General features: G+C 33.1%; 1 protein-coding gene across 1 annotated transcript; it reads right to left on the bottom strand.

The window, feature by feature from the left end:
• Window positions 1-19,887: 19,887 nt before the first annotated feature.
• Window positions 19,888-22,655, bottom strand: MYB82 (myb domain protein 82). Its single transcript, XM_020693904.2, has 3 exons — window positions 22,479-22,655; window positions 22,245-22,374; window positions 19,888-20,561 (listed from the first exon to the last, which is right to left on the bottom strand). Exons 1-3 carry the CDS (start codon window positions 22,588-22,590, stop codon window positions 20,180-20,182), a joined length of 624 nt encoding a protein of 207 aa, XP_020549563.2. The 5' UTR covers window positions 22,591-22,655; the 3' UTR covers window positions 19,888-20,179.
• Between the last annotated feature and the right edge of the window lie 308 nt (window positions 22,656-22,963).

Raw genomic sequence — 22,963 nt, 5'->3', positions numbered from 1 at the left:
ACATTATGTTTCTACGGCCTACCGCGCTCTTTTGGCCTCGTGTGTGTACCATATCTGGCGTGAGCGCAACATTAGGCGATTTGATGGGGTACATAGAGATACACGCACTGTGGGTGCGCTGATGGTTTGAGATGTGCAGCAGATGATTCTTAGTGTAGAATTACCTACTGCTATTAGCACTTGTGCGCTTTACCGCTTATAGCGGATTCCTTGGCTTGTCGAGAAAACCGCTTAGATTAAGCAAGTTGTATTGTATTATACTTTTTTACTTAATGAAAATTACCTTTGTCGAAAAAAAAGATACATTTATGAAGTTGTTCCAATTGATTGATTGTCATTAACCTGCAGATACTCGAGCTCTATTGTGGACTATTTACAACCTAACAATAAACGAGAGGTTCAAGTGTAACAGAACAAACAATATCGAGCCAAGAACACCCTCATGCCTAGATAAATTAAAAATGGTGGATGTAAAAACCCACAAGGGACCGTGTTCTACAAGTGCATGTTGCTTTCTACAACATCGTTTCAAATGAAGTTTTACCAAAACATTCCTATAATTAATTTGGAATTGGTATGGAATTGATTAAATTATGAAATCATAAATTGTCACTGGTGCAACTATCCATAGACATGGTAATCTAGACTTTTTCTTCTATATATGATATGTGGGACGATTTTTCTTAAAATGTCTTAGCAAGACAACATCTTCAACATACATAAATAATATCTAGATATAAGAAAGAAATAGCAATATATAAACAAACAATTTTTTGAATCTGCATCTTCAAGTAACTCAATAGGATATATTAAACGATTTCCTTCTTTTTGGAGTACCAAAGATTCCACTTTCAAGGAATCATTAAAAATATTTATTAAATATATTTATAATTTAAATTGAAAAAAAATTCTATTTAGACATCATTATTTAATTTGATTTCATTTGAAGAAAACTAGACAATAAGCATCATGTTTGTCCTCATAGGAAGATAAGTCTTTCTTTTCTATTCGACTACTCACTGATTTAATCTAAAATGGAAAAAAAGAAGAAGAAATAAATCCAATTTTTTATTTTCATGAGATGTATGAAAAAATAATAAAAATTAAGTTACGAAACTAAAAGTACTAATCCCGTAACGAATAGGACCACGAGTGAAACATGCCTAGCTTATGAGGCCAAAATGCTATTTTTCCTAATTTCTTATCAATATAACTGCAGGTGTAGGCAAAAGAGCATCAAACGAAGTGGCATGGATAGCAGAATACCAACCCTTTAGATCTCTATTAGTAATAAAGTTATTAATGGACTTCGATATGTCTCGTGCCACGAAAGGATCTACCTCAATATGCTTCGAATCACGAAAATAATATATTAACACATCTATAAATCTTGAACTTTGATAAAAGTGGATCATAAATGAAAAGATTATAAGATGATTCAATTTAATACATGACCTTGAAATAAATAATATGCTTCTTCTTGGTAAGGGTCTTCAAAATTCTTTGGTTCTATGGAATATCATAAGATGCAGGAGATTGCATCTTTTTCACAATTTATATGCCCATTTTACCTCGTTTTAAATTTTGAAGATAGCAAACTGGCTTTACCTGATATGTCAAAACAAACAGTTGATCCTCATACCAAAGTTTACACACACACACACACTGGTTATACTTGAATACCTATCGTTTGAATCCAAGTCCTATCAAATCGCATTTGAAAATAAACACTCTTGTCATAAGCCTGTCTCTGGTTTACAAATCGCATTTGAAAATAAACACTCTTGTTATATATTTTACATAAAATATATTTATACATATGGAAAAATTTGCATGTGTTTTATTTAAACATACATATTATACATAAAATTAATATTTTTGTAAATTAAAATAATAATATAAATTTTTTATACATATTTTAGAGTATATATAATTAGTAACACATATTTAACATTTGCTACACCTGCACATATAAATTGTCTAATATTTTTAAACGGGAAAATAACAGTTCTCATCCCCTAATTTAGGGGCTTTTCACATTTGGTCTCATTAGCTACATAATTCTTATTTTTGGTCCTGTAAAAATTAACACCTTTTAAATTGATGAAAAAAATTATAATTTTAGTCCTTAATTTGGGGGTGGCATTTTTAGTCCTATGAATAAATTCGTGCAGGACCAAAAATGCCAACTTTTCTTGATTTATATGGGTAAAAAATATTAACTTGTAAGGCAAAAAAGTAATTTAATATGTATGAGGCACACATTAAATAAATGCAACCCACCGGGCAAAATCGTGTTTTGGTACCATTAAAAAAGCTCGGTTTTGTTTTTGGTACCACAAATTTTGCAAGTTCGGCTTTTGGTACCATTAAATCAAAAATTGAACATTTTTTGTACCAACTTAACAGTAGAGACCATGTGCATGGCACATGGGCCTTAACGGCCGTCAAATCCCTTCAAATCACGTGCCAATTTTGTTGACCTCTAAAGACCAAAAAAACGGGCAAAAAAGTACAGAACCCTCTTTCATTCCTCCAAAGAAGAACTTTCCCCCTTTTGAAAACTCTAACCTCAAAATTGAAGATAAATTCGAAAATTAAGCCAAATATTTAATTGAGAATTTGAATCTGAGAGCGAGGAGGCTGGTGTTCGTGGTTGATTTGAAGACATGGTGTTGACGCCCATCCTTCGACCCGATTCATTGGTGTCAGATGGTGTACCAGATTATGGTGAGTTTTTTTTCTTCTTCTAATCTTGTTGATGCTTTGTCTAAAACGTAATGTGCCTTTTTTGCTTCTCGTTAATTGTATTATTGTTTATAAATTCTTGAAGTTAATTCTTTATAATGATATTTCTTTATGCCGAATGCTTGTACTTGGTGAAAGTTGAGTTCTTGTTGTATACATCTCCTCGTTCCAGAGCAAAGTTGAGTTCTTTATGCAATTCATGTGCCTCAGCTTTTTAGTGTTTGATTACTTGAAGCGTAATTTTGGTGTTAGTGTTTGATTACTTGAGTTTTGTTAGATCTATCTCAGTTTCCTGAAGCATGATATTTGATTCGAATTTTTATGTCTTTATGATTATGATTTAACTTAAACTGCGGCTAGTGGTTTTGGGAGCTCATTACATGCAAGTGGACAGTGTTAGTGCATTAGATCTTGTAAAAGATTCCTTGAAGATTACTCAGCAGTTTACTATCTTTTCTTGAACTTGTGTTCTGTTGGTCTGATAATAAGCTTTTTAGTACTCTGCTTTTCTCCAATGAAATTTATAACGACTCCCAGAATGCTTTTTAGTACTCTGCTTTTCTCTATGTGTTTTTATGCATGCATATAATTGGAGATGTTATCCAATGTGAACATGTCCTTGCTCTCAATTGGGTGAAATTCAGTTCATACTTTATTATAAACCTTAAGCATCAACACTTAAGTAGAATTGTAACATTGGCTGTTTTGGATTGTCCATCATAAGTTATCATATGGCAAATGCTTTTGTCTGTTATGTACTCTGTAGAATTACATTCTATAGCATAATAGTAAATCATGAATCAGAGTGCAGTAATGAGTGTTGTGAATTGTTATTGTTGTCTCTATCCTATGATTGATAACCTTTTTCTAGTTTAATTGGAACTTCATTAGCTATGTATTGTAAGTTTTGCAAGTCATTCAAGTTTTTGCAAGTCATTCCAGTTTTGCAAGTATTTCTTTGGAATTTGTCATCTTATGTTTAAATATTTCAATTTGTTATATTTGCAGGTAAATATAAATTTCTTATCAGCTTACAGATTTATCATGGAGGTAAATTGATATTCCATCTTGAAGCTGAGTATAGAGGGGGTATGGAAAGTGTGTTTGACTTTGTTGATAAGGACACTTTTTCAATGCAAGTACTTGACAAGTGTTGTGAACAGTTGGGCTATTTGGGTAGGAAAAATACTTTAGAATCGATATATTAAAAAAGTTTAGAACATTATGCTTTGAAACAGACCTTTTTCAACTTATAGATGGCCATGGGGTGAGATTAGGGTATACCTTGAAGCAGTTAGAAGCCCCATTGTTGCTGCTGAAATTCATGGGGGTGATAAGGGTAAGAATATTGCGACTGAGGGAATAAATACTATGACTGAGGGTGATAAGGGAAAAAAAACTGTGATTGAGGGTGATAAGAAAAAAATACTGTGACTGAGGGTGATAAGGGAAAAAATACTGTGACTGAAGAAGAACCTGTTCAATATAATAGAGACAAAGGGAAGGGTGTGATAATAGAAGAGAGTGGGGATGGTGAGAGGGATGACGAAGATATGAGAGAAACTGAAGAATGGGTGGCTGATTTTGAAGATGACTCGTTCGATGGAGATGAAAGTGTTGATTATGATGAGGATGATGAGTGCTTTGATGAGAATGTAGACAAGGATGCAGAATGATCTGGTATATTGCAAGATACCTTTGAAGATGAGATGCGGTTTGACAGTGATGATCATACCGATGGTGATAGCCCAGATGAATTTGATAGTCAAAAGAACAGCGATGATGATGTTGTTGGGAAGGCGCCATTTTTCTGTAATGATGACAAATTTGATCCTAGATTTGCATTGGGAATGCAATTTAGTAATAAAAAGGAATTTCGGGAGGCCATTCATTCTCATGCCATTATGACTAGAAGAAATCTTGTGAGAACAAGAAATGACAATAAGAGGATTTATGCAAGATGTAAGGCCGACGGGTGTTCATGGCATATTAATGCAGTGAAGATACGAGATGAATTGGGATTTCAGATCAGGGAGTACAATCATGTGCACATTTGTGGGTCCAGTTTCAATGTGAAGAATGTGAGGATAAATTGGCTATCACAAAAGTATGTGGAGGCATTCAGATCTGATCCCAATAGAAGTGCGAAAGGTTTCAGACAAGATGTAATCAGACAGCTACGCTGCAATGTGTCTAGGGGACAAGCATACGCGACAAAAAGAAGATGTCTACAAGAAATACAAGGGGATGGAGCTGAGCAATATGCAAGACTGTGGGATTATGCTGGTGCTTTGAAAAACAAGAATCCAGGCTCAACAATAATCATGAACCTAGAAGATGCTGATGCAATAGGAAAGAAAAAATTTAAAAGGTTTTATGTGTGTTTTGCAGCAGTAAAGAATGGATTCTTGAGTGGATGTAAGCCTTTCATAGGTGTTGATAGCTGTCATTTAAAGGGCCCCATGGTGGTGTTCTACTCACATCAGTAGGTGTTGACCCGAATAATAACCAATTCCCACTTGCATATGCAGTAGTTCTGAGTGAAAACAAAGAAAATTGGGAATGGTTTCTAACATTATTAAAGGAAGATTTGAACATTATAAGGGATGATGCCTACACCTTCATTTCAGACAAACAAAAGGGCATTTTACTAGCATTTGAAAAGGTTCTTCTTGGAGTAGAAAACAGATTTTGCGTGAGACATCTTCATGGTAACATGAAGACTGCTGGCTTCAAGGGGTTGGGGTACAAAAAGGCTTTATGGAAGGCAGCAAAGACTACTACAGTCAGTCAATTTCAAAGAGCAATGCAAGACATAGCTGAGTTGGATGTAAGATGCCTTGAGTGGTTGCAAGACAAGCCAGCCTCACAATGGTCAAAGAGTCATTTCAGTACGTACCCGAAGTGTGATTTTCTGCTTAACAACTTGTGTGCTTCAACAGTTGTATCCTCGAGGCAAGAGAGAAGCCTATATTGACAATGTTGGAGTGGATAAGAGAGTATGTAATAACCAGAATGCAACAACTTAGGGATAGGGCTGAGAGGTTGTGGGAAGGTAGGAAATTATGCCCAAGGATAAAAAAAATTGTGGATAATAATCTGAAAAAAGCCGCTGATTGCATCCCAGTGAAGTCTGACGACATACATTATGAGGTACAATGTTTTGATGGTGCAAGATACACAGTTGACTTGAAGGAAAAAACTTGCTCTTGTAGATCATGGGATTTGACAGGTATCCCATGCAACCATGCAATGAGTGCAATATCTGCACAAGTTCTGGATCCTGATGACTTTGTGCACAAGTGTTATAATGTTGACACTTTCTGCAAGGTATATGCACCAGCAATCATGCCTCTTGATGGACTAGAAATGTGGGAAAAAGCTGGTTACATTCCACCTGTGCCTCCAAATTTTGGGAGGAAAAAGGGGAGGCCTGCAAGGGCAAGAAGATTGGAACCCGACGAGGTTCGGAAGGGCAAGAAACCTGCAACTATAATTGACAAATTGCCAAGGCAAAGAGGAAAAAGGATATGCAAATTCTGTCATCAAGTAGGACACACCACAAAAGGTTGTAAGTGGAAGAAATTTGCTGAAGAATTTCCAGTCGATGATGGGTTTGAGCAGGCTGTAGCAACTGAACATGTAACAGCACCTGTACAACAAGATGAGGTGATTGTGAATGAAGATTGCCCCTCAGTAAGCCAACCTGAAGTAGTTAGTCAACCTGAAACTGATGGTTCTGTAAGTTTTCATTATTTTCATTTGTTTACTATTAATATAAAGTTATGATGTTTTATTTTTTCTATTCTAGTGTTGCTATTAAGTTTTTATAATTAAGTAGTTACTATTAATGTTGTTATTCATGCTATTCTGATGTTGGTGTTAGTGTTGTTGTTCATGTTTCTATGCTGGTGTGGTGTTGGTGTTAGTGTTGTTGTTCATGTTTCGATGCTGGTGTTGGTGTTGGTGTTGTTGTTCATGTTTCGATGCTGGTGTTGGTGTTGGTGTTGTTGTTTATGTTTCTATACTGGTGTTGGTGTTGGTGTCTTTGTTGTGGTTTCTGTTCTAGTGTTGATGTTAATGTTGTTGTTTCATATTACAGGGACAAGTTCAAATTGATGTCCCTGTATTAGTACCAGCACCACGTTTCATGCATGCAAGGGTCAATATTAGAGCACCACCACCTATGGTAGGACACCCTCCTGGTTTTGTTTCTCGTCCCACACAAGGTAAACAATTCCATATTAAATTTTATCTTGCTATCATAATTCTGTTTCATATCTAATCAGCCTTAACTTGAATCAGGTCCTATTGGAGATATCATTATACAGGATGGTAAAAAATATATCACTTTATCAAACTTGCGCGGTGTAATGACATCTTAGAAGGCACAACTTAAGGATAAAGGAAAGAGAAAGATGTAGACAAAAAAGTAGAGACTTTTTGTATAGGTTGAAGTTTTTTTGGCAGGTTATTAGTGAATAATTGTGCATTGCAATACATCTCTTTTGTCAAGTGGGTTTTGTCAATTTTTTGTCAAATCAGGTTTAATGAGCTCAAATCGTGTATTTATAACCAATATGCATGCTTCATGTTTATGGATTTTATCTTTTCTTTTGAAATGTGTTGTATTACTTATTTTCCGTCGCACATGACTTTATGGGACCAAAAAAGTTTATTTTTAAGTTTAATGGTACCAAAACACAAAAGAATGTTGGAAGACTATTTTTCCCTCCTTTTTCTCAGCCTCACGTGACTCTTCCCGCCAATATTGTGGGGTTAACGGTCGTTAAGATGCACATGGGCTCTACTGTTAAGTTGGTACAAAAAATGTTCAATTTTTGGTTTAATGGTACCAAAAGCCGAACTTGTAAAATTTGTGGTACCAAAAACAAAACTGACCTTTTTTAATGGTACCAAAACACGATTTTGCCCGCAACCCACCATACCATATAACTTCCAACATTACTATAACTACCAAAATATTAATTTTCTAAGGTAAGCACTATTCATTGATTGTGACTATTTTTCTTATAAAAGGACCTTTCGAAAACCGCATTTCAACTGGTGTGCAATTGTGACATAGGTAAAATTCTCAATTTTATCCCTTTGTAAAAACCTTGACCACATCATCCCTAAATTATAGGACTAAATTAAAATGCCAACCTCTCCTAAATTATAAAACTAAAATTGTAATTTAATTAGGTTATGTGCCAGTTACATACAATTTTTCAGTCAAATTGATCGAAACAGAACGAAAATTATCAAATTTTAAAGTCATAGGACTAAATTACTAAAATAAATTCGTTCAGGATAAAAAATACTACTCCCATAAGTTACAGGACTAAATTTTTATTTTTCCTAAATTGATTGATAAATTATATGAACTTTGAAAGTCCAAGTTGTGTAATAAAAACATATTGGTATAAGTTACATTTATTTCGAATTGCATATGTAAAATTCGTATAAATAGGGTGGTCTAACATTTTTTAATCATAAAGATTATTTATACAAACATGTTCATTAATTTATCTGTCTCTATATACGTTTAGTTAGACAATTATAAGAATTAGAGAATTTGATATTCCAAACTTCCATACTAGAGAAATTATACAACATTTTTTCTTTAAACATATATACAATTACACTAGCATTTTTTGGATGTATAAAATAAATAAATCCAAGGAGAGATGGATTATGGAGTTGAGAGGGTGTCAAGAAATCTTACAGTATTCATGAACCCCTGAAGATCTGCTCCAAAACCTAACATTTAAAGACAAGCACAAAGGCATATAACTAGAACATGTACAACAAATTAATGATTTGTGTATATCACAGTACTAATTGGAAAAGGGTTAGATTCACATAAACTTTTGTTGCATATAGGGAGTGTTGAAAATGGATTCTGATTATCAGGACAAGGAAAATGCAATTTTAGTGCTGTAATACATAGGAGGTGGCATTACTAGTCCTGCATGAGTTGCTTTTTACAATGTAGTGATGTGATCTTAAAATTTTGACAATTTTAGTTCTTTTCTACTAGAATTCCTGATTTAATTCGATGGAAAATTGCATGTGACTTGATCCAACTAAATTGGAGATTCCAGGGAACAAGGACTAAAAAGTTGTAAATATTCTAAAATTACAGAACTAAATTGTGAGAATCAACTCGTGTAGGATCAAATATGCCACCCACCCTAAGTTAAAGGATTAAAATTGCATTTTCCCTTATCTGTGATTTGGGAGATGTATATTCTGATCGAAATATAACAGATAATGTCTGTGGTTGATGTATAATTTTATTTTTTAAAATTAAAAAAAAAATGGAGTGTGGAAAACCTAAATAAGGGGATCGAGATAGAAAGTGATATTGGCGCGGCTCAATCTGAGATCGTACTTTACCAACTCCAAACGTGTAAATCCGTCTTCGGATTGAACCTCACCAATATCGCTTTCTTGCCACAACGATGCTGGCAAAGTATTCCACCTACCTGCAAGGCAACTTCGAAGTGAATACAAATTACACCATTGAATAATTTTCAACAAAAAAAGAATTAAACAGCTTGGAATAGAAGGCGATTATCACAATCTCGTTCGTTGTTGTTAGGAAAAAATTACTGAAAAAATTCTCAGGTACTGATATCGCAAATCATAAAAGAGAAGATGAGTTATAGAGCTTAACCATTTTTAGACAAGGGAAGAAGATGAATATATGCACTAAAACGAAACAATAATTTGAAATTCTCCTCACCGAACATGTCTTAATTTCAAGAATTGGATCACTGTATAATATATAGGCTTCGTACGTACCACTCAAGAACGACACAACGGCCTCATAGATTGAACAATAAAAGAAAACACAATCATCATTTGATGCTTGTGGGAAGAACAAATGGAATCATAGTACGTATTTATGAGGTAAGAAAATGTGTTTGATCATTGCAGAGAAGTGGGAATTAATGAAACAGTTTTTATGGTGCAAGAAGATAACTTTCATGCATTCAGTCGACTTAGCATATCATCATCTTCAAATATATATATATATTTCAGCAAATAATTCTTTTTTTTAAAAAAAAGGAAAATAGAAATTCAAATAACAAAAATATAATTTGAACAGATTAATGATCTGGTCAAAAGTTTATTTACTTGTAATAATCATACATGATGCATGGCCGATGTCGAATATTTAAGAAATAACATTTCTTACTAATTATGGAAAAATCAGGCAAGAAAATATAAATTGAGGTAAGAAAAAGAAAAGAGAGAACCATGAGATGATAGAGAGAGAGAGAGAGATAGGGGGAGAGAGATAGGGAGAGAGAGGAAATGAAAGAGGAATATATATATAAGGGCACGTAGGGTTTTGCATTGGGATGTGAAGGAGAAGAAAGTGAGGACAATGATATCAAAGGGGAACCAATCTCACTTTTAGGGTTCTCATGCTTAGTTTCTACTCAAATGCACCAAAAAATTAAAAAAAAAAAATAAAAAAATAGAACAAACACTTTAATTCTTCCTTCTTTTGCGCATGCTGCTGATGCACCTCACCTCAGACCATATCAGCAGATATTCTTCATCCCAAACAAACCCCTTTTTCTAATGTACTTTTGTCTTCATTATTTTAGTACAACCTTTTAAACCCATGCTTCCAACATTATCAAACCAGTCAGGGAATGAAATTGTCGTATTGGCTCATTTGCAGGTCTTCTGTCTATCATGCACTAGACACATCATTAACCCACTCGCCACATATATATTCATACAACTCACATCTAACATATATATATATATATCCACTTTGGCTTCATAATTTAGTTACATGTCTTTTTAATATTAATCTAACTATTTATATATATATATATATATATAGTAATTATAAGTTGCTGTGCACAGTGCATGTGTGTGTTTAATTTTTAAAATATATATTCATTAGAAGAAATACAGATTTTTAGTATAGTTCAAAGTAAAAAATTATGACAGATACGAATTAATACGATTGCACAAAAGGGTATTGTTCGTTGTTTCTCAAGCAAAGCTAAAATATTTGTTACGACATAAGATTGTGGCAAATGCTTTAGCCTTAAGTAAAACTACAGTAAATGTTGATTATCCGAGATTAAAATTTAAGTTTTGCGTCGATTTTTGTCTGAACGTGATAGATAGCATTCTTAATTTTACTACGATCTTTGAACAACAGTGATTAATTAATGTAGAAAGTAACCAATTTTTTTTTTTTTTTTTGTAGTAATTGTTAAGGATATTTATTGAATTTTGTATATATGATTAAGTATATATGTTCTGATATTTATATATTTGTTGGATTGTGATATTCCAAAAGAAAATTTATGTAAAATAATTATATAGCTTAGAAAAAAATAGAATATGCAAAAACTTAAATAATGAGTGATGTGAGATCAGAGAAGGAAAACAAAAATATGAAAGGAGAGAGAAGAAATAAAAATGGAGAAAGCTTTATATATAAATATTATTTCTTTAAAGAGGAGTGATTTTGTCAGAGACCTTAACCCCATTTACTTTGAGTATAAAATTAATATAGTGATAGGGTAAACTTATATTAAATTTAGGGTAAGTTATAACTGAGATTTGACATAATTACAAATACTTTTATATTGTTTGAAAAATTTTAAATACCCCCTCAAATGAAAAATAATTATGTAATTCGTAAACGGTGAAGTGGGCATTACTATTTTACCCTTATTGATTTTCTTAAAATAAAAAAATATTTAAAAAAGTATATAAAAAACTGAGGGTGGGCAAAATAAATATCTATAGGGAACATTAGTTCATAAAAATATTTTTTTAAAAAAAATTATAATTTATAATTCAAAGGGCATTCTGGTCAGTCACCACAAAAATTAGATGAAAACCTAACGAAATACGCTCGTTGTTAGACGGATGTTAAAATTATAGGGATATTTATAATTTTTCAAACAATGAAAAAATATTTATAATTATGCCAAATCTAAAAAAAAGTAGTCGTAATTACCCTTAAATTTATCAATAGGTAACTGTCATAGTGGACAAAATGTATATTGTCTAAAACACCACTAACTATATTTATTTCTTCCACAAATAAGCATATTTCTTTATTAATTAACTTATTAATATTTTTTTATTCATACACATCTAACTTATTAACCATCTAATTTTTCTATTATTATAAGTAAATATTGTACACACGATCGATCAGTGTGTATAAACTACAAATTTTATGTATACACGTGTTATCATTTCCTCTGCAATATCTTATACTACATTTCAAATATGACATGCATAGATAAATTCAGTTTTAATTAGCGACTTAGTTTTATTTCACTGTTTGTGAATTAAAAACGCTACAAATAAATCGTTTTAGCAATATTCCAACCTTTATAATTAACAAACTAGCTAATAATTATCTTGCCAAGTCCACTTATGTATAACATATTTCATTTGGAACTGAATTTTCTATTACAAATTAATTATATTGTATCTTTTATTGCATTTAATTTGAACACATGTATAAGATTTTTTCTTAAATAAGTTCCTCTATTTGTAAAAAATTACCGAATTTGCTAATATTAACAAAAAAAGATAGAATATAAATCTTTATTTACCCCAATTGACTTATTACTAATTTATTGTTTGTCAAATAAATCCTTTATGATCAAATTACCGTTATACATTTTCACACATTGATGCATTTGATGAGCTATAGTTTCACTGTTATAATGGTAGTTTAATTAAAAAAAAAATTATTTAACATATAATAAGACCGTAATAAGTCAATTTAGGGTAAAAACATCAATTTTTATTCACTTTTATTTTTATTAATATCAACCAATTAAGTAAATTTTGACCAAGATGGATCTATTTATTAGACGACATCAAACTTGAAAAATATTATAAGATGTAAGTTTCTAACCACAGAAAATCCACATATCATTGCACCAAATCTCAGGAAAGTGGGGGAATGTAATTGTTCCATTAATTTATTAAATGCAATAACAGAAATAATAAAATCTAATTGTATTTTTGTCTTCATTCTTCAATTTCATAAATTTCTAATTACTCAATATGAGTTCAGAATAGAGTTGTGGACATATAAACCAAAAACAAAATAAATACAACTTTAGTCCTACAAGTTCGAGGGTAGCAATTTTGATCTTCTACGATTCAATTATAGTAATTTATATAATAATTTAAAAAATTACGCACATCACGAATAAAAATGATCTAAATGTTAAAATAGCCAAAAAAGTATATGTAAAATTTTTAAAATTATCAAAATAAATTTATACAGAACTAAAAGGAAAAAGTATTATTTTAGTCCGTTAAGTATGCCTAATTTTAATTTTAGTCCGATAACTATGTCCATTTTTGTTTAGGTCCAATAACTTACGAAATTGCTTACTTTTAGTCATCTGACAGATTTTTGGACAATTTTACCCCTATGAGTCATATGGACTAAAACTGCCTTTCAGAAGTTGCATAGGGATAAAATTGTCCGAAAATCTGTCAGAGGACTAAATGTAAGTAATTTCGTAAGTTACTGGATCTAAATAAAAATGAACATAATTATCGGACTAAAATTAAAATTAGGCACATTTAGCAAACTAAAATAATACTTTTTCCCGAACTAAAATTATCATATGGTTTCCCCATGTAAACTGAAGTACCTCTGAAAACTATACTCCCTCCCAAAATGAAGTTATCCCTGTAAACGAAACTGAATCCGTAAGTCTGCAAAAATGCTAAAGAAAGATGACTGTATTGGAAACAGAAATGCAGAATGTCAGCATTGAGATTGTCTACAAATTAATGTATAGTTCCCAAAACTAGAGCCATTAAGCTGTACAATCTTCTCTCTACCTTAATTTGCGCACACAAAAATACGCAGAGGAAGTGTGAATGTGTGTGTGTGAAACTGAGGAGAGGCAAATAAGCAGAGACAGCGGCGGCAAAGAAGGGGTGAGTAGTGGGCATGGGGCGACAGCACATCTTGGATTGCTCTACCTTTTCTTTTTAATGATTTTTGGAAACCCAAAGACTATTTTTGGAATTCCAAAAGTGACCCTCAAATCAAATTCCTTTTTTCTTTTGTTTGTCTCTAACAAAATGTGCAGGTCATGATTTGTTCGCGTGCCCAACTCTCACTTGCCTTAATAATTATCAACTTCTACTGCTATTATTATTATTTTTTTTAAAAAAAAAAAATTGTTTATGAATGAATGCGAAAAGATTTATGTTGCATGCTTAATTAGCTTAATACTTAGTTTAAATCAACAAATTTACGTCAAAGGAACAACACCCTAGACATATACATATATATCTGCATTCCATTAAGAAAAAAATTATTATTGTCTATAATATTAATGACTACGGCAAAAAATAGTGATATGTAGCTGTTATTAATTATGGTTAAATAAAATCGATGCAAAAGATTAGTTTTTTCATCATGAAAAAATTATTTGCCATGGCTTTTATCCATAACAAATGCTTTAACTACCCTTGCAAAAACTATGGTAAAAAATTGTTGCATGGCTGTGGTCAATGACTATTTGCTACAACTTTTTATTAAATCGTCATGGTTAAATGTTATATTTCTTGTAGTGTTCGTGCAAACCAAACCATACAACACTAGAAAAAAATTTAGATTCCGCTACGGTTAATTACTATAGCCAAAAGAAGAAAATCGCGACAAATAAAAGTCAACCACGGCTTCGCAATGACCATTAGCCATTGTTTCTACAAGTGTGATCAAAACATTAGCAATGACCAAAACCATGATAAAAGCTTTCGCTATGGTTAAAAATCACGGCACATATTGTTTAATAATGATAAGAATTTAAATTTTTGTTTTGATTTTGTATAATCGTAGTTAATAGTATTGATCTACTATTACTTTTAAGCCGTGATCATTTAAATCTAGCGACTCAATGTTTTTGTAGTGCAACTTGTTGATTTTGATGCCTCAACTCAATCGAGCAAGGCCTCCGATCCAAAGAGGACGGGGGTCTGCAGGTGCAGGGAGATTGATCAGAGATCATCATGATAGCAACATGGAGCTCTGTTCTTCTTCTTAAGTCCAAGAAAAATGTTGGTACAGGTGTTGAGCATGAAAGTGTGAACACGCTTCTTTAAGTGGGAAATATACGAGTCAAAAAAGCATTAAAAGAAAAATGCTAGTCATACTAATAAAAACGTAAAAAGGAGAAATGCATTTTTGTAAATAAAACGTAAAAAACAGTAGCAGGAGCTCCTTCTTTCTCCTTCAGCAATTGACCAAGAATGTTAGCCACTTGATTTTCTTCACCCCCTCCACGTGGGACTTGGGAATAAGTTAACCAATTCCAACTTGGAAACAAGAGAAAGAAAAGTTGGATCTAGAAGAGGTTTAGTGAACACATTAACGAGTCTTTAAAGGAAACATGATAAGGAGCTGAGAAAACAGATTTGTACTTGTCTCCAACAAGATTACAATCAATTTCTAAAACTATGTCTTTAATGTACTTAGTTTGAGTAAGGACAAGGCCTTTGTCTAATCTCGCAATTCCAGGCCCAAGAAAAATATTTTGCAGTGTCTAGATCCTTAATCATAAAAAGCCTATCCAAATAGCATTTGACAGCCTTGATCTCTATTGTGATTGTTTTAAAATCTAAATCTAAAACTAAATAGAAGAAAACACTTAGCGATAGAATATGAGAAAAACATTTCAGTTAAAAACAGGATCATACTTAATTCCACGATTGATTATAAATGTAAGAATGACAACCATTCATGATAGAAAAATTAGTTATGGTCATTGGTACGACCTAACAACCTCACATTTTCTTACCTTGTCGATAGTCAAGGAACGTCTTTTGACTAAACTCCTAATTAGTAACAACCTTAATAACTTTATCAAGATTTAATTTACCGACAGCATTAAGAACTAGAAAGGCACAATTCTAACCAATAAATTCCTACGAGAATTTATTTAAGCTAGATTGTCCATTCCACACAACATAACCGAAAACTTGTTCACAATCATACTATGTTACCACTAGTTATTGAACTAAACAAACAATTACAGATTTGCAAATTCATTTGGTTAGACAATATTCTTGACAATGAATAATGGTACATATCATTCGTAAATCAGATTATTTGTAACAAAAGCATAGAGAACAACACAAAAATACCAATATAAATGAAAGTAAAAAGTATAAATTAGATCTCACAACTCATTGGAATTAATCGTTCACCAATTCCTTAACCAAAATTAAAAGAATTAGCCTAAATGCTAATGAGAGAACAAATAAAAGGAGAAGAGAAAATATTATAGAAAAAGGCAGAGAATATCCTCAAAGATGAGAGATCAAAAGATCCAAAAGATGTTTTTATGGTGAATTACATTATTTATTTATATACTACTAGTTGCCTAATTTTACTAGTACTTAAAAGGTTATTTCCTAACAAAACTAAAATCACTAAAAGAATTAATACTATAGTCCTAAAGACATTCCTTCGGCAAAAGTGATTTCCTTTCATCAAAAAGAAATCCCAATCAACTTCAATTTCTTGCCAAATTCGAGTCTGAGTCTTCCTTTTCTAGCCACGATTCTGTCAGTTAAGTGTGGGAACGCCTAATTTTTTCTTCTAATCTGTCCATTTTTGTTTTTGACTCATTTCTTTATTTTTCATCCCATTCTTCCTTAATAGATTAATGCTGCAATATAACATTTGATTAGGAGCATTTTAGTAGCAAAAAGATAGCAAAATATCAACCGAAAATGACATAAAATGCACCCTCATCAATTTTTAAATGTGAAATCAATTTTTATCAATTGATTACAATTCTTTTTTTTTTTTTTTTTTGATTATGTGAGTTTGTAGCTTACTTACTGGTGGGCGACGACGAGGTAGAAGATTGTGCAGACACTGTCGAAAGGGAATCCAATCTAGATTAGGTTGTGAATTGTCCAAAAGACTTATCTTCGAGACTAGGTCGCGATATGTGACTTCGATCCCCGATTCGAGCTTCAAGACAATTCCTGAGAACACAGAAAACGGGTTAAGCCAGTCGGGAGGTTTCCCGACGAAGGCTCTCCGACGCTCAAGTCAGTATATTTAGCCTGAGAAGGATATGATGAGTAATTTAGTTCTTCAGAGAAAAATGAACGTTACCCGGCTAGGAGCCTTTTTTTCTCCTTTATGTATGATCCCGTCCCTAGATAGAACTGAGTAAGTGCGGATATATGGCATTCTTGCCTTATTTTCGCACCCCAATTCATAGCTTAATTGGATAATCCCATGATCGTAGCATCCATAAATTTCTCCTGGGGAATAATTAGTGGGATTTTACTCCCTTTCACGTGGGAGAGTAATTTTCCCCAATCAGGTTGTTTATCTTTTTTATTGTTTTTAAATTTATATGTATATTATAAATATAATTTTAAATACTGTTTTTAATTTTGTTAATTATATTGTTACTATTTTCTTAGTAAATAATTTATATGTTTCCCATTTAACAAATTCAACAAAAAATTTATAACTGAAAATTCAAAAAAATATTATAAAAATGAATACTATAATAATTTAAATAAAAATAAATTATATAAAAATTGTATTATATTTGTAACATCTTCTGTAACGATTTGGAGTACACTTTATTAGCACACAACCTGAAATCAAGTCCGAAAGCCACTCCATAGACTGTTACAATATTACAACAAACCTTCACAAAAGGAGTCAGAAAGACCGTTACAATATGTTAAATAAGGTATTATAAAATGAGGTACAGACACCATTACAAAAAAAGGCACAACCGTTGCAAATAGAATCCAAGCGACCATCCAATTGCGATATACACTTATAACTATATGTGTTACAATAGTTGTTTCAAAAGTAGATTTAATAAATTCAAAGTGGTAGTTCCAGAAAAAGTTCCCAACGTCAATTTCTGCATTAGGTCAATTATTATAACGGAAAATTGCGCAGTACAATTCGGTACAATTAGGAACAGCTTTGTCAAGAGCCGTTATAATTTTTTGTTTTGTTAAAAGAACCGATGAACTTCCGTTGTACGGGCCATTCCAAAGTAACTAACAACTATTATTTACAAACAAATTACAAAATTACTTCTTTTTTTCTTTCTTGAAAAACTGTCGTGATAATATAACCAAAAGAAAATGTTCACTTAAGGTAAAGTTCAAGAAACTATAAAACAATTAAGCAATCCTATCCTTCACCCCTCCGTGGAGCTTCCAAAGACCAAGGGAAAGTGTTCCCACAACACCTCTGTGCCATTGGAATAACCTCAGGATCATCCATATTCAGGCCTTCAAAAATCCGCTTATTTCTCATCTACCAAAGTGCCCAGCAACGAGATAGAAAGTAATCAAACTCGGGACCCCTAAGCACGCGATACACATCCCGTAGCCAATCTTCGACGCTGTTGGTCCAACACTCAATGACTCCCCACGGCAGGCCGGATATTGCCCAAACGAGTCTTGCGAAACCGCATGATAACAACACGTGATGTACATCCTCTTGTTCTGCCGAGCAACCAGAGCAACTCTCTGCCACGCTAACCCACCGTCTGCATAAATTAGTCGTTGTTGGCAGAGCATCCCTTGCACAATTCCAAGCAAAAAGCAAAACCTTTGGTGGGGCTTCTTTTTACATGCAAATTTGGCCAAATTTCACTTTTCGTCCTATAAGTATAGGATTGTTTCTCTTACCTTTGTAAGGAATCCACATGTATGTCTGCACTTGAACAGATTAAAGTGCCAGAAGGAGCGCTCACACTGTGGTAACATCGAGTTTTTCTTGAAGAGGGGAAACATTTTCTTTCCTTTTTTTGTTTTTTGGAATAAACCTCAACCTTAATTGATCAAACCAAAAGATCATAGTGTAGCTCCTCAGCCATACATCACTTTCCTCCACATTGGTAGCATTCTTTGCTAGAACACAGGCAGCCCTATTTGCTCTCTCGCTAGACATACAAACCTCGCCTCTGGACTGGAAGAAAGTGAACGTTGAATAATATCAAATATCAGCCCGTACTTTGATCCATGCACCCAAAGCGTGAGGCAAGCTCAATGTCCACAATGAACGAGAAAAAAGCCAATTGTGGCCTGTTGCATTCACCCTGACAGTCTCTTAAAACCACCCCAATGCCTGCTCCTCCACTCCCCGGGAACAGAACTGCAGCAACATTTGCCAAAAGGTATCCAGGTTGCGGTAGCATCCACTGTACTTGCAACAATCGCTGTGAAACCGCAGATTTTTGGCTACTCCTAACAGACAAAAAACCATCCAAATAAGTCATCGTGAAGAAAACTACATCCATTGGAGATTGAGTGACACCCTCAAACAGCCTCTTGTTACGTTGCTCCCAAATCGCCCATCCTAGCACAAGGCAAAACCCAAATTCCCCCTCTCGCAACTTATCAAACAAACTCCAGCACCATACCCTTTTCAAATCAACCTGTGCTGAAACCACCCCCCATGGAACATTCAAAAGCGCCCAGCATTCCCGAGAAAATGGACAATTTAAGACCACACGCATTTCATCTTCAAAGTCCTGAGAACACAAAGGGCAACCCAAGGACACATCCACCTTTACAGATGGAGATTAGAACAAACAGGGATGGCTCCTCGACAGATTATCCACCAGAAATGCTTAACCTCATTAGGAACATTTGCTCTTTCCCTGCGACCGTGAAATCTGAACCAGGGTACCTAGCCTTCAAAACCCGGGCAAGAAGACTCCCTGGCTCAGTGGCACGCCATGCTTGTTTAGCTAAGAGAGCCAAATTAAAGCAGTGGGGATCCCAGAACCAAGCCTTCTTTCCCGCCTGCTCATACACAACCATGATGAGGCAATCCGATGCAACTTACGTTCATGAGGAAACTCCACAAGAAATCCTCAATCATAAAATGCGCAAGAATAGCATATAAGACGACCTTGATCAAAAATTACTTACCGGCGATAAACATTTCCCTTTCAAGCTAACAAGCGCTTCCCAGTGTGATCTAGAATCCCTTGGAGAAACTCCCGTTTCTACCTACCGACTGAATAATGTAAACCCAAACCATCTCCGATTTGTCACGAGCAAACTCAACTTCAATACCAAAGGCCCACAAGAAAATTTTGTAACACTACTTAATAATACAGTTCGATCATATTCGACTACAAAGTCCGGTACGTAGCATATAAAGTTACGGGAAAATGCAGGGAACTAACACAAACAGAGACACATAGTTCTTACATGCATCATCATAAAACTACACGACATCACAGATCTCGATCATACCATATCAGAAGTGAACTCCATGTACATTGTACTGATGTAGCATGATCGACTCTTCTTTGTCTTTTCAGACCTAATGCATATAAGACTATTCCACGTTACATTTCATGTCTTTGATCTGATCATCAAGTTACATGAAGATTGTCTCCTGGATTATTTCATCTGCCCTGCTTCCCAATGTCTCCAGCAGAACAAAATTATCGAGTATGGGCATGAACGTGTCGTAGTCGTTGAAGAGTGGCGAGTAGTCTGGAAGGAGTGGAGGCATATCCATACTATAGTCTACATTTGTTAGGTTATCTATCCAAGAAGTATCTGTAACGGCGTCTCTTTCCACCTCATTAGTACTCAATGCCATTGTCGTCTCCAGGTTCTCCTCTCGTTTTTCCTCAGTCTTCGAATCCAGATGCTTAATCTGGTCCCTGGAGGCCCTCTTGTTCAAATGGGTATTCCAATAGTTTTTAACTTCATTGTCCGTCCGCCCGGGGAGCCGACCGGCTATCAACGACCAACTGCACATGAAAAACTAAATGTGCTGTAATGTCTACTCAATACATGTATTTATATATATAGCTGCCTATTTGTAATGAGTTTTCAGCTAAATGACTGTCTGAACAAATGCTGAGACATTCTATTTCGAGGGATGATGTATTTTTTATTTTAATTAAGGAAAAAATGCAATCAATTCATATATATTGTAAATGAATAAATTAGTCGTAATGACAAAAAATCATAATAATTTATTCCCTATATCTTTTAAAATGCACCAATCTACTTGCCTGTATTTTATAAAATAAATCAATTTACACAGGAGGTAAATTGCTATTTTTTTTATTAAGGGATAATTTACTTATTTGTAATATCTCAAAGGGTTAAATTTTAATTAATATATATACGTATATACGTCATGTGTACAAAGATTACGCTATTTATTTTATATAGAGAAAGATTTTGTACTCATAACATGTGTTTGTAAATCAAATAGAAGATACAAAATAGGATTTAACCTTTTAGAAAAATTTATAATTTTAGTCTTGTAAGTATATACTCGGGTGGCAATTTTATTCATGTATATTTTAGCAATTTTTTCTTATAATTTTAGAATTTTCACATATTCAGTATAAAATGACTGAAAAAGTGCACATGATCAACTTAATTGAATGCACTTTTTTTACTGTTCTAACAAATTTTCAATTATTTTTGTCCTTCAAATGAAAAATCTTTAAGATTATAGGATAAAATTATAAAAATAGATTCATAAAACACCAAAATTACCACCCACCTACACCTACGTACGGGTTTAAAATTATAATTTTTGTAAACGTTTTATCCTTTTTACATGAAAATATCGTATTACATTATTGTTGCAAATAACACAATTATCCACTTTATTAAAGAAATATATATATATACACTTGTATAAATAATGGAAAATCTTGCCATAAATTTCGCAATATAATATTATTATTTTCTTTTTAATCCAACAAAATTTCCACGACATTCAACCCTTTTTTTAAGAAAAAAACACATAATATATAAAAACTAAATAAAGAGTTGATCACTTTCGGTCATTGGAAGAAAGCTGCATAATATAATAAATTTATTTTCGTAGATATATATATATATGTCACTTTGTTTAGCTGTATTTTTAGGCTTGTAATGATATTCATTTGCATTTTAGTCTTATAATTCTTTAGAATTTTAAATAGTCCTTCACCTTTTCTAATTTCACAAATTTAGAATAAAAATTGATTGGAACTTTCAAAATTGGCCGAAATTAATTATGTTATCACTTTTTGACAAATTTTGTTCTAAAATTGTGAAATTTAAAAAGGTGAAAGATGTGTAATAACCCTAATAAGTTACAGGACTAAAATACTAAAAGGATAGAACTTAATGCAATTTACCCCCTATGATATTGTAAAATGAGCAAATTACCTCATTATGAAAAATAAATAGCAATTCACCCCCTTGTGCTTTTAAAAATAAAGCAATTTACCTTCCTAGACAGGGGGTAAAGTGTTTCATTTAAAAAATACAGTGGGTTATTATTGCTATTTATTTTTCTAAAAAAAAATAATTTACTTATTTATAATATCACAATAAAGTTGCTTGCATTTTTCCCCCAAAAAAACCAGAATTAAACTTATATCAAAGTACATAATAGACGCAAGTGATGAGTTGAGTATACTAACCGGTTGCCGAGAAGCTTATGCAGCCTAATGATGAGGTCCCTTTCATCCTCAGACATCATACCACGTTTGATGTTAGGTCTCAGGTAATTCTTCCATCTCAGCCTGCAGCTCTTTGCACTCCTCACCAAACCTGGAAAACAAACAAAACACATTCAGAAATAAAGGAACAGTACAGTGAGTGATCAGTTTTTGCTTATTATTGTATTGTCTGAATGGAAGGGAATTAAACTTCACCTGATCTCTTAGCAACAGCAGTCCAGTTTCCTTCTCCATGACTCTCCACATATTTCTTCAGTATCAAGTCCTCTTCCGGCTTCCAGAAACCCTTTTTGAGTTTCGCCTCCATCGGAATTCTATCGTCGTCTCGTGTTTCTAGTTTCTTGACTTGGAATGATGATACGTGAGTCGATATAGATTGATGACTATTTATACTTCAAAAAGAGGAATAGTTGCACCTACACATACGTACGTGCATAACTTTAAGTGATACAAGTATGGATCATCTTATGCCAAGATATAAGTGTAGATTACAGCCACATTTCTTGAAATTCGGCATAATTATAAGTAATTCATTATTATTTGAAAATTTATTGATTACTCACCAGATTTTATTGTCCGCCTAACAACAAACTCATTCCGTTAGTCTCTGCCAAATTTTTATTCAACTTTTATGATGAATTGACCAAAATGCTCTTTTGGATTACATATTATAATTTTAT

Source organism: Sesamum indicum, linkage group LG5, assembly GCF_026168435.1.
Source record: "Sesamum indicum cultivar Baizhima isolate 11 linkage group LG5, ASM2616843v1, whole genome shotgun sequence".
Lineage (NCBI taxonomy): Eukaryota > Viridiplantae > Streptophyta > Magnoliopsida > Lamiales > Pedaliaceae > Sesamum > Sesamum indicum.
This window is presented reverse-complemented; position numbering and strand designations above follow the sequence as displayed.

What these genes read in the sequence shown, in the direction of transcription:
- MYB82 (XM_020693904.2), bottom strand. Translation starts at nt 22,590, where the DNA reads ATGGAGGCGAAACTCAAAAAGGGTTTCTGGAAGCCGGAAGAGGACTTG. An exon ending in TGCTGTTGCTAAGAGATCAG is followed by an intron (nt 22,375 to 22,478) that starts GTGAAGTTTAAT and finishes TTTGTTTTCCAG; the next exon opens with GTTTGGTGAGGAGTGCAAAG. An exon ending in CATAAGCTTCTCGGCAACCG is followed by an intron (nt 20,562 to 22,244) that starts GTTAGTATACTC and finishes TTTCATGTGCAG; the next exon opens with TTGGTCGTTGATAGCCGGTC.